Raw genomic sequence first — 15460 nt, forward strand, 5'->3', positions numbered from 1 at the left:
TCTGGATGAAAGCAGGCAATGATGCTGTCAGGCCACAGTTGTAACTCTCTGGTTGCCTGTCCAGGGGTTAGGACAAGTAGCCTGTTGAGGTTTGTAAAGTCCAGGCCAGCTGTGTGGTCCTCAGGGACAGCTGCGGGCATTGCAGGACACACAGACACTGGCCACTGCTCATTTCGTATCCTCCAAGACACATAAACGGCAGCACCTTTCCAAATATTCAAACCAGAGGGCACACCCCCAGCTCTGTCAAGCCAGATCTACCTCCCCTGCCTGAAGTGACTGCTGCTGTGGAGGAGGGCTTTGCTTCCCTACCAGTAAAACCCAGTGAGGCACTGGTGTGGGCCAGGGCCCCAGTACATTCCAGTACCCTATCCCTACCAATGTCTGGTAACAGCAGCTGTAATCACAGGACATGTTTCCACCTGATGTGTTCACTACAAAAACCTATTTAGGGATTTCCTGAGCTGGAGTGTACATCCAGAAAATCACAATTAACACCAAGAGACCCAATCTCCCGTGAGCTGTGATGCCATCTTTGAAGCCATTGATCTTCCTGGCATGCCCAGTCCCTGGCAGCAGGGAGCTCACAAGGTAATAATGCACTGTGTGAAAAAGAAAACCTTTTGTTTATTTTAAACAATCATCTCATCAGATGCCTCTTACTTCTTTTATTGTGGGAAACAAAAATTCCCTAGTGTCCTTTTCTACTCCACTCATGATTTCATAGATCTCTATTGTATTCCCACGTCAAACATCATTTTCCAACTGAATGCCTCTATTTAGTCTTTCCTTGAGCAGAAACCAGCTCCTCGATCCAATCAGCCTCCTTGCCTTTTTCAGTTCTACTGTATCCTTTTTTTTCCTTAAAGAATACAATAAAAAGCCCTTTCTGATTCCAGCAGAAGTCTGAATAAATACAAGGGCCAGTTGATAACCAAAATCCTTCCCCTGCGTGGCCACCATACTTCTGCACAATTATACCCGCCACCATTTACAATTTGGAGAGTTTTCAATTACTCTGAGGTAAGGGCCAAAGGACGGTAGTTTATCCATCCAAGCTCCATCCTTTCCTAAAGCCTGGAGGATTAAAATCTCTGCAACATAGAACGTTGTGATACATTTTGGATCATTTTAAAAGCTACTTTGCTTTTATTTAAGGCCAAAACACACGTCACACTCACCACATCATGTAGGATGTAAAAATCATGAAAACTATGATGAAGAACCCACCAGCTGATACTCCATAAACCCACATCTTCAGTTTACCATCTGTTGGAAGATGAGGAAAAAGAACAGAGGGAGAAAAGGGGAGAATAAACAACTTTATCCTAAAAGGCACACATTCTTAAGAGAGGAAGCAAAAAGAAAGCACACAAGAAAAATTAGCAGCATCTCTGATGGGAAATACAGCAAGGACTGTCTGGAAATCGTTTATAAACCCCATATTTTTGATAGAAACAAAAAGATTCCCCTGAAAATCAATCGTTTTGAAGACAGTATCTTAACTGTGGCATGGAGCATAGATTTTCCTCAATGAAAACTGAAAATGAACTCTTCATCTCAGTGTTCCAAAGCAGCATTCTTTCATAACCTCTCCACTGGCTGAGCTGTTGCAGTTCATTACAGGCAGCCTGGGCTTATGGAGCAGCACAAGAAATACAACCTGGCCAGGCTCCTGCCCCTGGAAAGGAGCAGGGGCACGAGATAATTGCAGTACATTGGCTCAAGAGCCCCAGTGGCTCCTCAGGCAAAGGCAGTTCAATGATGAGCTGACCCAGATAGAAATGCAGGTAACACCTGATATGTTTAGCCTAAAGAAAAGAGGGCTGAGAAGGGATGGGATTGTTCTCCATAAATACTTGGGGGTCAGCGAGCACAAGCAAACAAGCTACTTAAGAGCTGAAAAACACTTGGGCATCAAATGGGAATAAATTCGGCTTAGAATAAAAACAAGAACATGCTTTGTCAATAGTAAAAGGGATAATGTTGTACAAGAGCTTGCTGGTTGGGCCCCAGGTGACGTAGCTGGCTTTAAGACGAGGTAAGGCTCTTAGAAGGACTGTTTGGATTCAATCGACATGGGACCCACTCCACAACTCTTACGGGAATTCCTCCATGCACACGTGAGCTGAAGTGTGTTGAAACATTTCCTTCTGACAGGAAAAGTCTCACAACATTATTTGCACAGGTTCTTAATGACAAGCTTTGCATTAATAACAATCAATACTCCTGTTTCTCGCTCCGTTCTGGCTGTACAGCTTTTCTTGTGGGGAGAAGCGATGGTACTTTTTCCCTGCAGCAGTAATCCGAGCCGGTTCACATCAACAGAGCTGATAATACATACCAGAGGCAGGAGTAGGAACCTGCACTGTGCCCACAGACACGGTCTGACTGAGGCCATTTCAAACTCAGCCATGCAAGCAGGGAGTTACTTCATGGACAGTCACTGAGCCTGTTTTACATTTTAGGTCCGAATGATGAGTTTTTTTTCAAAGGGCAACATATTTAAGCAGATCCCACTCTTTCTCCCTTTCTCTTTTTCATTTTCCTTCTTCCAGGCTTTGTGGAAAGGCTGAATATCTCTCACAGGTTTTGTTTTCTTCTCCTGGTAACACTTCCAGCCTATCTCCCATGCTAGAGGAGCTCTGTTTGTCAGGTCTGAGTTGTTCTGGTTTGAGGGTTTCCTTTACTGAAGTCTGGGTATGAAATTTGTCACCCTCTCAACTGGAGATGGCCAAGAAACATTTAGCAGTCCTGCAAAGGGACTGTCATAGCTACAAAAAGGCATCCCATCATATCTGTTATGAAGGCAGCTAGGCTCTTCATCCCCAACATAAAGGCCTTGGACCACGCCATCCCACAATTTAAGCAATGCTATTTAAATTGCCTCTCAACTTGAAAAAACTTTCTGTATCCAAACTCTGGCCTCCCAGAGAGTGGTAAAGAACATTAAAACACAGCCTGATATGAAGTGAGTTCTGTGCACTTCTGGGGAGCATTTCAAAGAACAAAAGCATCAGCCTCACTAAATCATAATAAAATTTGTGTTCCAAAGTGTAAATGGGAAGGGAGACCACAAATTAACTGGAGAAAGGCAGGTGTCATTTTACTGACAGACACAAGTACTTAGAGGGACAGATGTGTCAAGGACTGTGGTACTGAAGGGCAGTAAATGCCATCCATACAGGGAGCATTCACCACAGAGCTGCTATCCAGGGCATAACTGGTAGGTAACAGCAGTTTCCTGGCTCAGCTAGCAGTAACTATTGCAAACTCCCAGACTAGTAAGTCTCAAAGCCTGTACAGGGGGAATAATTACATATTTTGCCAAGAGGTTAGACAAAGGGGAGTGATTTGACAAGCACTAGCCTTGAGCTGGGGTCTGAAGGGCACATATGGTCTGAAGAGTTACCTGCAGGATGCCATGGGGTTGGTGATACACTTAGCACACATGGAGCAAGTTTATTCCTGTCCCATATATTGTTTCTGTAACGTTTGTGCCCTAAAATTAAATAACATCCTGCTCTGTAAAAGCTCCTTAATCCCTGTTCCTGTCTTGTAGTCCCTGGGGTAGAACAAGGCTCACTGAGGTCAAGCCCACCAGACACCTTCGAACGCTGATTTAAAAAGACAGGATTGCAGCATCCACCTACACCTCCCTCCCTTTTTCTGGCTCCATAAAGGTGACAGCTGAAGGGATGACACCTAAGAAAGACAGCCTACAGAGGGCCATGGATAGTGCCAAAGAGGCAATTAACCCCAAACCTGTGACTCAAACTGCTGGTGAACTGTGTGGGCTTCCATATGATGGATTTGATCAAAAACCAGGCAACTTTAAAAGGCTTTGGACTGAGCTCTGTGAGCTCAGAGACTGTCAATGCAAAGGTTAACTACTGTATGCAAATCAAATATGTAAATGTAACATTCAAAGTGTGATCACATACATCAAACAGAATCATGGCTCCTTGAAAGCTGGAGCAGAACCTTTCGCTACGTGTTTTCTAAAGTCTCGTGTTCATTACAAACTAACAGGAAACAAACACAACAGCAGGTAACAGAAGAAGGGGAAGACTACTGACAGTACTTGAGTATTTTTACTGACAGTAAAAAAATAGACAGTATTTTTAGTATTTGAGTATTTTAATAGGGGGGACTAAGGTTTTGGTAAAGGAGTTTTGGTAAAACTTGAATCATCTGACACCATTGACTTGCATTTTCAAGTCTTACTTGTATTTTAGAAATTTACTTTGAACAAGTTAATCTTGCAAAATAACAGTGAAAATGGCAATCAGCTATTACAGCTGCAGCACCAGCCCTGGGGACCAGTCTGGGGACCAACTGGGAAGCGTTTTATGGTGTGGAAGTCAATAACGCACTTGGGATGCGCTGCTTGGTCACCGCAGCTTTCTGTGGGGCATTTAACATCTTAACAGTAAAAAACTCTATCAACTCCACACTTTTTTTTACCCTGTTTCCTTCATACACTTTTGAAATGTGGCAAGAAACAATCAAGGTGGTGGGTTTTTTTAATGAAATCTCAAGTACTCTCTGCTGTGAATCTCCTGGAATGCTAGTGATTAATATCTTTGCTGGTCCAAACATATTACTTGTAGAAACATCATCAGATAACAGTTCCAAGCATCACCTCAAATCACACATGAGCATACTTTTGCAAAACATTATTGCTTCACTCTGTCTTTGCTACCTTTCAACATAAGAGATTGTGATTATTCTGTATAGGCACAAAGGAATGAAAGATGGCATGCAAGTCAGAAAGTGGGAGGCTGCTCAGCAGCTCCCAGACACAATCTCTGATGTTGTGATCTACAAAGCTTGTACCTTTCTTCTACAGAAACGTTGTAAAGACATTTTATTCCGTTCATATTTAAGTTTTTCACCTGGATTAAAAGGTTGAATAGACCATCCTTTGAAAATGTCATGCATTTTTGAGTTGACAGGTTTATTTTTTCCAGCAACAGTCTTAACATCAGCTTTCTTATCTTCTAAACCTGGTACCTTCATGCAGTAATCCAGGAAACCATTTGATCTCATTATTTCTGTATATCCTCGCTCACAACCGCAGACTCCTCTCTAGGTGATAAAAGGGAATTCAGTATTAAATCAAATGGTGTCTTCTCACAGAACAGTGCAAACTGTAGACAACCTAGGAAGAAACTGCAAGGTATGTCCTGCATGTGCAACTTCACCACCACCAAACCCAACAAGCCTCCAAATCCATTTTGGTTCCGAAAGCCAAAATATATTTGAGGAATTGATTGAAAAAGAGTCAGTCATTTACACAGAAGCCCAACATAAGAGCATTTTCATCCTAACAGGCTTAATAACAGGCATCTGTGGCTTGATCCAAACACTTGTCAATAACAATTTCTTCCCATGGCCAAATATCCACTGCCCTGGATCAGTCTAAGCAGTTTCTTAGAAATCTGTGGCTTGCTGAACAAATACTCCATTGTCTGGATTTTTACTTTAAAACAGCTTTTTTTTTAGATGGCTTTTCTTTGTCAATTAGCTTATAATCACAATGCCTGCATAAGTGTTCAATACCCTTGGTAACGAGCCAAACAGTCAACTGATTTACAGTCTCTCTGGTAAGAATTTAACTCTTGACATCAGTTGTGTTGCCACAACGTCTCTCCCACTTGTTGACAGACACAATCCTGAGCTCTTTTTTGGACAAAGTCTCAAGCATTTTTACAGCTAATACATTCATCCTTTCCCATCACTTTTTTTGGTTCCTGTAGGCTCTGAGCACTCATGACCACACTCAATTGCCTGGTTTCCAACAGTATTTCCTCACCTGAAGCTGAGGGTTATGAAGGCTATTTTCAAAATATAAACCTCAGCTACTCCTGGCTACTGTGAAAGTTCTGGGGTTTATGTTCTCTCACAGTACTGACACGGGTTAAGACGTTTTGGAAAGCTCTTACTCTGGGGTTTGGTACTGCAGGAAGAGACATTCGTAACCTCTGGGCTTGTATTTTCTGAGAGGCAAAGAAGTGGCAGTGGCTTCACCAGTTCAGCAAACAATGCAGTTGCTCAACATTTCAGCAAAAAGAGGGCACTTCCAGGTTTTGAATTAGAAGGCAGTATGGGGACAGTGGGACCACGCTGCCACAGCTTCCCTGCACTCATGGGGGCTTTCTGCATCGTGGGGGAGCAGGAGAGGACATACTCTTTTATCTCTTCTTTTACAAAAGTTTTAAACAGTCCATTTTCTACAGGACCACACAATAGCCTTCAGTGAAAATTAAATCAAGAGGTTCCAAAACCCCTTCAAAGCACAAACCCAGACTTGTAACACCACAGAAATACTTCCTCACTCACTAGTGCAGGTTTCTAGCGCCCCTTCAAGGCTGAAATTCCCATAACTTCCTCGAGGTGGTACCATGGACACACTAAACTGTTTTCTAGGTCCTGGAATGCATTTGACACACAGAGAAGCTAATTGAATAGATTTTGCAGCGTTAATTTCCCAGCCATATTCTGCGGTGAGCAATTACCTGTGTGCAGTAGGAGAAGGGTTTTCTGCACGCCGGGCTGCAGTGCCGAACTTCTGCAGGTTTCGTCCAAAGAGCACACCCTCCTGTGAAAGAAAGTGCTGAGTGCCTTCAAGGCCATGTTTGCAAATGTTTCTGCCTTGGATGACCATAATGTAAGAAGTGCTTGCTTACTTGTTTTATATAGTTAAACACTAGTCTATTGAGCACATTAGCATAATATCTGTAGGCATTGCATTAATTAATTTGCCTTAACAAGGCAGGGAATTATAATCATACCCATCTTGTTAATAGAGAACAGAGATATACACATTTAAACAATTTGCCACAGGCCACATTGGAAGTTGGGGACAGACTCGGGAATTAGATGCAGATCTTCTATGTCCTCATTAATGTCTTATCTACAAAAGAAGACATAATCCACATAACGCCTTTGCCCGTCTTCACTTGGGGAAGTCTGTGCTTCAATAGGAATAAAAACACGTTAATGACTTCTTAACTACTTGGCAGCCTCTGCACATAAAACTTTTGTTGTTATCTTCACTAGTCATTATAAATAGAACTACATAAGAACATCTGCGTTTTCATTTCTACTCTCTCCTCATTTACCCTTTGCATGTTGCACCCTACGGATGTGCAAGCCCTACCTCCTTTGCCAGTCTCTCGGAGCTTCAAAGTGCTGGCCATGAATTTCCCTTTCCATCCTGCACAGGCAGAATTTGTAGGTCATGGCAACAGCAGGAATCTCACAGTTTGAGCTATCTGAGATTCCTGTGTGTTGTTACAGAAGAGGTACAGAAGCTGGGCTGTCTATCACACGTGTGATGTTCTCTTCTGTTCTCCACAGTCACAGGAAGGTTGCACCAAGCTGTGCAAGCCAGCCCAGGAAGCTCATTTAGTACATGTACACTCATTTCTTCCTACAATCAACCCAATAGTAGGGGTAACTCGCCCAAATACTCTCATGTGATGACACGTGTGATGTTAACCTGGCAGCAAGGCTGGTGAGCTCCCATCTGTCTTCCCCACACACAAATCTGAACTGAAATTCTGGAGGAGTTAGGAAGGCTGTCCAACTGCCCTCTCAGCAACAAGTGCAGAAGAAGAAAAACCTGGTCATTCATAGCTGTGTACGGCAATGTTTGGATGTACCTGTGACATTTATTCCATCTGAGCGCTGACACCACACCGTGCGTACGTTGTCCTGCCAAAGGCTGGTTTTCCACACGTAGCTATAACACTTCCCTCCTGCAATATCCATACCAGTTAGTCTTCACCTTGCAGCAAAACCAGAACGAACTGTTGAAAGGGAGGAAGCAGGATTGTGGCCACGCTACCTGCGCAAGGCCGCGTCTCCACCTCTTGCCCGGAGCAGCTCTCCTGGTTCCCAGGAGACTCGAGGATAAAGGCCCGGGATCGGGACTGGCGACCTGCTGTCTCAAAGCTCCTGCCATTGATGCAGGTAAGCTCACAGGAGCTCCACTCTGACCACTCTGTCAGGTGGCAGTCACCTGTGTGTGGGAAGAATAAATCACAGGTTTTCAAAAGGAACCCTCCTTAAAGCACGAGGACAACCGAAGCGTATGACCACCTTACTTATGAAAGATCCCCAGCTTATCACCCAGTGGTATGGAATCTTCAGATTTTCTGCTTTGGGGAGAATCTCATTTTCCTCAAAAAACAAAAGAAGGGCAAAACTTGGGCAAAGAAAAACCTCCTGAGGTTCAACAAGGACAAGTGCAGAGTCCTGCATCTGGGGAGGAACAACCCCCTGCACCAGTACAGGCTGGGGATTGACCTGCTGGAGAGCAGCTCTGCAGAGACAGACCTGGGAGTGCTGGTTGACAATAAACTAACCATGAGCCAGCAATGTGCTCTCATGGCCAAGAAGGCCAATGGCATCCTGGGATGCATCAAGAAGAGTGTGGGCAGCAGGTCCAGGGAGGTTCTTCTCCCCCTCTACTCTGCCCTGGTGAGGCCTCATCTGGAGTCCTGTGTCCAGTTCTGGGCTTCCCAGCTCAAGAGGGACAGAGAACTTCTGGAGAGAGGCCAGCACAGGGCCACCAAGATGATCAGGGGACTGAAACATCTTTCATATGTGGAAAGGCTGCGGGAACTGGGGTTCTTTAGTCTGGAGGAGACTGAGGGGGGATCTCATTAATGTTTATAAGTATATAAACAGTGGGTGTCAGGAGGCTGGGGCAGCACTTTTTCCTATTGTAGCTCGCAAGAGGACAAGGGGTGATGGGATGAAGCTGGAACACAAAGAGTTCCATTTAAACATAAGAAAAAAATATTCTACTGTTGAGGTGAGGGAGCCCTGGCACAGGCTGCCCATGGAGAGTGTGGAGGCTCCTTCCTTGGAGGTCTTAAAAACCCACCTGGACGTGTTCCTGCGTGACCTGATCTAGGTGGACCTGCTTTGGCATGTGGGTTGGACTAGGTGATCTCTAAAGGTCCCTTCCAAACCCCACCATTTTATGATTCTATGAAAAGAAGTCTTTTTCTAATGATATAGGAACAGTAAACCAAGCATTTACCTCATTTGCTGAAGTACAAATTCTTTCTACACCAGCTGAGAGTACCCAGAGCTATGGAAGCATCTGCATCTCAGATAGCTATCACAGGCAGAAATGCACCATGACTTCCCAGAGACTTTACCTGGGCAAGGCACAGAGCACGGCAACTGCAGCACACTCTCTTTCAATGGCAGCTCACCACATAATGCATTTTCTACTGGTTTGGATGTGGCAGAAACAGATGCATCGTGCACTACACACGTGAGGTTGCGGACTTGCAATCCATCTCCACACTGTCCACCCTATGAAATGATAGAAGGGAATGGAAGCACACATCACTGACATCAGCAAGTAAACAGAAGAAACACAGTTGACTCCAACTGAAAAGATTTCAAAGGTACAAATACGGTCTTTGGACTGCAATAGTATGGGAAGTTATAGTTATGGGAAGACTGATGGAGATCTCCCCTGTACACATCTCTACAGAAGCTCAGAGGCAGGGGCAGAGCCACACAGAAAATTGCATCCTAACCAAAGCTGGAGAAAGGTGGGCATCATAAAAGATGAATACTGTCTTTGCAGTTGTTCCTTCATGCTCTATTAGAGCTAGTGAAACGACTGATTCTTAATTAGCGCCCACTTACACGAACACTGAAATTTTTGGCATCTCTGAAGAGGCCAGAAGCAGAGCCTGCCCATAAGGAATAGACATTTCCACTCCCCTCCTTTGACAGCCCAGTAGCAGCACTTACATGGCTTAAATCCTGAAACATAAAAAATCCTCTGGTGCACTTCATTAGGCTGCAAGGGTTACTGCACTCTAGGCTGTTTGTGTCATTTATTCAAGGGAACTACGGGTTCTGGAGGAGACAAAGATCACCAGTCCGTGCCACATGCTCTACTCATTCAGCCATCACCCATTAGTGCCTAACCCCATTTCAATAAGCAATAGGAGGCTCCATCTGAGCCGCTCCACACTCGGTGTCCCAGTTCTGACACACTTAGCCACACACCAACCCACTGGCTGGAGAAGAATTCCTTGACCAGAAATCAATATTGTTTGGCTAAAGCAGTGCTCAAGTGCTGAGGATGCTGTAAGAACTAAAGCACCAAGGCTCTTTCTAGAGGCTGCAATTGTTTCACTCTTGCCTGAAAGCCAGAGCTGCGGTGCCAACTGAGGCACATGCCCTCAGCTTGTGTGATGCACCTGAAGCCTCCGCAGAAATGCACTTTACAAGACTCAGTAAACACAACTCCAGAAGAAGGACGAAACATTGTTTTTACATAAGCAAGGGAAGCGCTCCTTTGGATCGCTTGGCAGAGGATTCTTTTAAAATAATGGACTTCATCTGCAGAACAGAATGGCTCCTACAGAGTGCATTCATTCAGCAGCAGGTTTGCTAGCAGGGATCTCAAGAATGACTCTCCTGCACACACCTGGCAGCTCTTTCATTCTCTCCACCCCTTCTGTTGCAGACTTCTGTTGCAGTGAAATGGAAATAAGAGCATAACTAGCTGGATTTAGAGCAGATGCTAATCAAAAGCATCTTATAGAGAATTCTTAGTGCAGATTTACAATATGTGGCCGGATTTCAAGTTTTTAACACCGTGTTTCACTTTAGTCATATGTAACTCACTGTTCTAAATTACTGTTTCACTGCTGAAACCTCTGTTGTGGGCTGAAATTAATGGTGTGTGAATAACTCATGCAGCTGTCAATTGGGTTAGAACTCCTAAAAATGGCGGGTGGGAACAGAAGACGACGTGGAGAAAATTCTTAGGGGAAAGAGGTGCTAATCAAACTGCAGGGTACTGCCAGCTCAAGGAGTGACTACATGACTGGTGAGGACAAAAAGAAGTCTGAAAAAAGATACTTATTCTTCTACAAACAATATGTAAACATGAGCCAGCAATGTGCCCTCGTGGCCAAGAAGGCCAATGGCATCCTGGGGTGCATAAAGAAGAGTGTGGGCAGCTGCTTGAGGGACATTAACCTCCCCCACCACTCTGCCCTGGTGAGGCCTCATCATGGTGAGTATTGTGTCCAGTTCTGGGCTCCCCAGCTCAAGAGGGACAAGGAACTGCAGGAGAGAGTCCAATGGAGGGCTACCAAGATCATCAAGGGACTGGAGCATCTGCCTTATGAAGAAAGGCTGCGGGAATTGGGGCTGTTCAGCCTGGAGAAGATTCAGGAGGGACCACATCAACATTTATAAGTATCTAAAGGGTGGATGTCAGGAGGATGGGGTGACACTTTTTTCTGTAGTGTCCAGCAACAGGACAAGGGGTAATGGACATAAGCTGGAACACAAAAAGTTCTACTTAAACTTAAGGAAAAATTATTTTACTGTAAGGATGATGGAGCCCTGGCTCAGGCTGCCCAGGGAGGGTGTGGAGGCTCCTTCCTTGGAGGTCTTCAAGACCTGTCTAGACGCATTCCTGTGCGACCTGATCTAGGTGAACCTGCTTCTGCAGGGGGGTTGGACTAGATGATCTCTAAAGATCCCTTCTAACCCCTACCATTCTATGATTCTATGATCCCTCCACGAGCACTCACAGGGAGCCTCCACCTCTCAACCCCTCACCCCAACTGACCACAGGTAAAAGAAGGAGCAGGTTTCCACCAGGAAAACACGGTACTGTGTCTTGACAGTTGAGTGTCTTTCGAATCCAGCAACATGCCAACACAAGGCAACACCTGCACAACCCTCCTCTCACAGCACCCACCAATACTTCCCACATATAACACGCTAATAAGATGAGAGACAACAGTCTAATGAGATGCTTTGCCCAGATATGCCTTTAAGAAAAGTTTTCCTCTTTCAGCTTTTAACGGGGTTCATGTGCATTCACAATTATTTTAGAGCAAGAGTTGATTGGGCAGTGCTTTCACAGGTTGATGAGCATTTAATCAGGTAAAAGTTTTCTTTAATGAGGAAGTGTTGCATGACCACGTTTAAGGGAGGGCTTCAAAAACATGTTAGAAAGGAAGAGTTCTTCTTTTCTTACGAAGGTTAGGCAGCCAGTGCTTGATAATGTCTAGCTACTTCACTTATATTCCTTTAATGGAACAATTATTAACAGTGTCAGCCGTTACTAATATTTTTTCCTTCAAGCTAATCAGGGTAAAGCCACTTCAACTCCAGTAGGGAAATGATTAATGTATTGTAACCCTTTAAGATTAGATGTATTGACCATTTCCCAAGTTCTGCACCCTTCTGAATGCAGCAGAAGTGCCCCATGCCCATCAGAGGTGTGCCTGTGATATGTCTCATTACCTGGAGAGCAATGCACTGACTTCCACACTGTGAAAGTCAGCAATACAGAACACTCAGTGGTCTCTATTCCTAAACATGCAGATACCTCTAATTACTCACATGAAGTCAATTTAGCATAAAATGGTCCTTCTACAATTAAGAAATGCAGTCTCAGTTATCTCACAGTACAGGGAAAATAAATATTTTAGCCTTATAATTAACTGCCCTGTTTATATTATTACAGGAAGAGACTTTCACAATATGCATAGGATGCATTGACCTTATTTCACAATGCATCCTTGAAAACAGGACTTCTGAAAGCTTTCTTTAGAAAGTAAGCTTAAGCTTCTTTTCCAGTAAAGCACAGGAATAAATCACCCTGTATTTATGAACTACATTTAATTCTAAGCACCTCATTAAAGAGAAGTGAACACGAATGAAATGGCTCCTCTCCAAAACAAAGCGATGGGTAGAGAAACTGCATCACAGTAATTTAAGGAGAGAAGCAGGCTCTATCTCACTGAAAGTGTGGGATGATATCTGGGTTAGGAAAGGCTGTGATTACTTGCTCTGAGCTTGAAATTTAGCTGAGTTCTGGATGTGCACACTTTTTAATCTGCACAATGTGTTATTTATCTGGAGTATGCCAGGGCATTAATTCAGCTTCCCTACTAATTCTTTTATCAGCTGTGTTAGCTCCTATGGCTGAAGGTCTCTTCCCTAATGTTTAACAGAATTTGCTTAGCTTAGCTGGACAAAATATCAGCTGATGTCATTACTTTGTTGCATTTATGTTATACATAAATACCTAGTGCAGCACATACAGGACCATATTCACATCCCCAGTTGCAACAAGTTGTTGCTCATTATGTAAAATATAAACGTGTTTCTGTTTCTCTGATCTGGTCAAGCCCCAGATTTCACACTCTATTTATGAGAACCTGGGTAAACTCTGGGTATCTATTCTGCCACATGCAGTATTCACTACACGTCCGTCTACCTACCACATTTAGAAACCACATAGGTATTCAAGGCATTTGCAGCGTGGTAGAGAGCAGAGCAGAAAACACGTGGGATGTGTCCTTACGTGCATTATTGACTTTCATCTACATGGTACAATGTGGAGAAGCAGTCACAGATCTGTACAAAGGTCCTGTTCCCTGGGACTAGACCAGGCTCTCTTCTGCCTCATTCACTCTTCTCCCACCACCTCCTCAGCACAGATGGCTTTAAGCAGTTCGAGTGGACTTCACTCTGCCTCAGAAAACTCATTGTGAAAGGTTCACCTCTGCTTAAACTGGGCTACTGACTGATAAGTTTTAATATTAGAAATGTGATCCAACAAATGAGAGAAGAACAAATGACAGAGGGGGGAAAACCAGTCAATTCAAGCCTGAAAAATGATGCTTCCAGTGCCAAGTATAAGTACAAGCACAACACAAGGCATTTCTAGATCATTAAAAAGACAGCCAGGCTAAGGAGGAAGCAGGAACCAGCATTTCATACAGTAACTCACACTATGGTAACAGAGACCTTGTGGGCAAGGACCTGCTTGGAAAAGGAAAAGAAAGGGGAGGAAGGAAGATAAAAAAGCTAAGCTCTCTTGACAGCCAGTGTACCTATTTACTTGTTAGAGTTATTTTATGTAATTATAGGGCATTATGACTATGCTCACTCAAGCACATTCACTCTGTAAATCTCCTTTAACACCTCCACAAGCTGAAGGTACTTGAACCCGTATTGCTATAAATCACTGCTGATGGCTGGAAGATGAGGTGCAGAGGTTTACTGCTCCTGAACCTCCTCTGCTTTCTTACAGATCTTACCAGCACCTTCAGCAGCCACACAGACACTGTCGGCAGCGCCCTCAATCAATTCCGCCACGTAATGACGGTTTTTGTCACTGAGCCCATCCATGAGGAGCCCTCGGGGAGAGCTGGAGGAAGCCGTACCTGGACTGTGCAGGGAGACCACGGGCCCAGCAGCCAGCTGTAGCAGGGCTTCACCGGGCAGCTCCTGTGCTGGGTGAGCTGCTCGGGGCAGGGTCTGCCCTCGCCCGCCGCCTGCAGCACCACCGAGCGCTCGCGCACCATCTGGCCTAGGCGAGGGGAGAAGACAGGACACGGTGAAGGAGATCCAGAAGGAAGTAAGCCAGGCAGGGGTTCTGATTTATCAGCATTCCTAGGTCACTTCCCACCACTAAAAATCTGTCAAAGAACCAATTAATTGGGGAGACTATTCAGATAACGTGATGCAACGGCTAAGGCTAAGCGATGGAGTCACTGATATTTCCAAATACAGTTTTTAAACACAGTTTTGTATGTTTTCCAAATACATTATTTGTTTATGCAACACATTTAAATACTCGACTAAATCCTGATTATTAAACACGACACAGAAATAACTCCTGTGGCAGTGCCATTTCTAACAATACACATTCAGTATGTTTCTAGAGATTTTTTAACAAATGAAATTTTCTTTTTATGAGCAATTATGAGCATCTAATTTGAAAACTGCAAACACTCTAGTGGCTATTACTGTCCATAACCAGTTCTGTCATTTCCATTATAATGCTATTTATTATTGGTGAAAACTTCTTCAGCCACTGAATGGGAAAAGCAATTATGTTACTACTTTTGAAATAATAAAACTGAATATATTCATTAAAGTTACAGCAATTCCATTTCCGTCTCCTTTGCTGTCCATTTAAGCCCAGGAATGTTTTCACTCAAAATGCTTCAATTAAAATCCAATTAAAAAAGTGGGAGAGGGGGAAAAAAAAGCCCTTGTGGAACGGGATGGAGAAGATTTTGCTGGGGATAACATTTCTGCCTTGGCTTTCAATAGCTGCGGGTTTGAGAGGCAGTTAAAAATAAATAAAAGGTCTGTGTAATAAGGACACACACATGTAATGAGAGAGGCAAGAGGTAATTGCCAACTCACTAAAAAGGAAAGAGATAACATGTTGTGGTGGAGCTGTCCCATTCGGATGGCAGCTGCAGTTTTGAGTAGAGGGCAGTCTAGGGGGGAGCAAATATCCTTGTGACACAGGAACGCTGCCAGATCCAGCCAGGTCCTTCCCCCAGCTCCTTATGTATGCACTGTTTAATTACAGTACTGCAGTTGGGTTTAAGGTACACCTCTAATTACTGTCTGTGGAGCAGGG

The 15460-nt window shown here is 44.0% G+C and overlaps 1 protein-coding gene across 1 annotated transcript in view; it reads right to left on the reverse strand.

The window, feature by feature from the left end:
* Positions 1 to 15460, reverse strand: part of THSD7B (thrombospondin type 1 domain containing 7B) — a 273877-nt gene that overhangs the window by 711 nt on the left and 257706 nt on the right. Inside the window, exons 21-27 of the mRNA XM_062004863.1 lie at positions 14247 to 14392; positions 9180 to 9339; positions 7856 to 8029; positions 7671 to 7766; positions 6522 to 6604; positions 4899 to 5091; positions 1182 to 1269 (exon numbers count right to left, since the gene is read on the reverse strand). Of these exons, the coding sequence (XP_061860847.1) occupies positions 1182 to 1269; positions 4899 to 5091; positions 6522 to 6604; positions 7671 to 7766; positions 7856 to 8029; positions 9180 to 9339; positions 14247 to 14392 (940 nt within the window). The remainder of the gene's footprint in view (positions 1 to 1181; positions 1270 to 4898; positions 5092 to 6521; positions 6605 to 7670; positions 7767 to 7855; positions 8030 to 9179; positions 9340 to 14246; positions 14393 to 15460) is intronic.

Source organism: Colius striatus, chromosome 11 (assembly GCF_028858725.1).
Source record: "Colius striatus isolate bColStr4 chromosome 11, bColStr4.1.hap1, whole genome shotgun sequence".
Taxonomy (NCBI): Eukaryota; Metazoa; Chordata; class Aves; order Coliiformes; family Coliidae; genus Colius; species Colius striatus.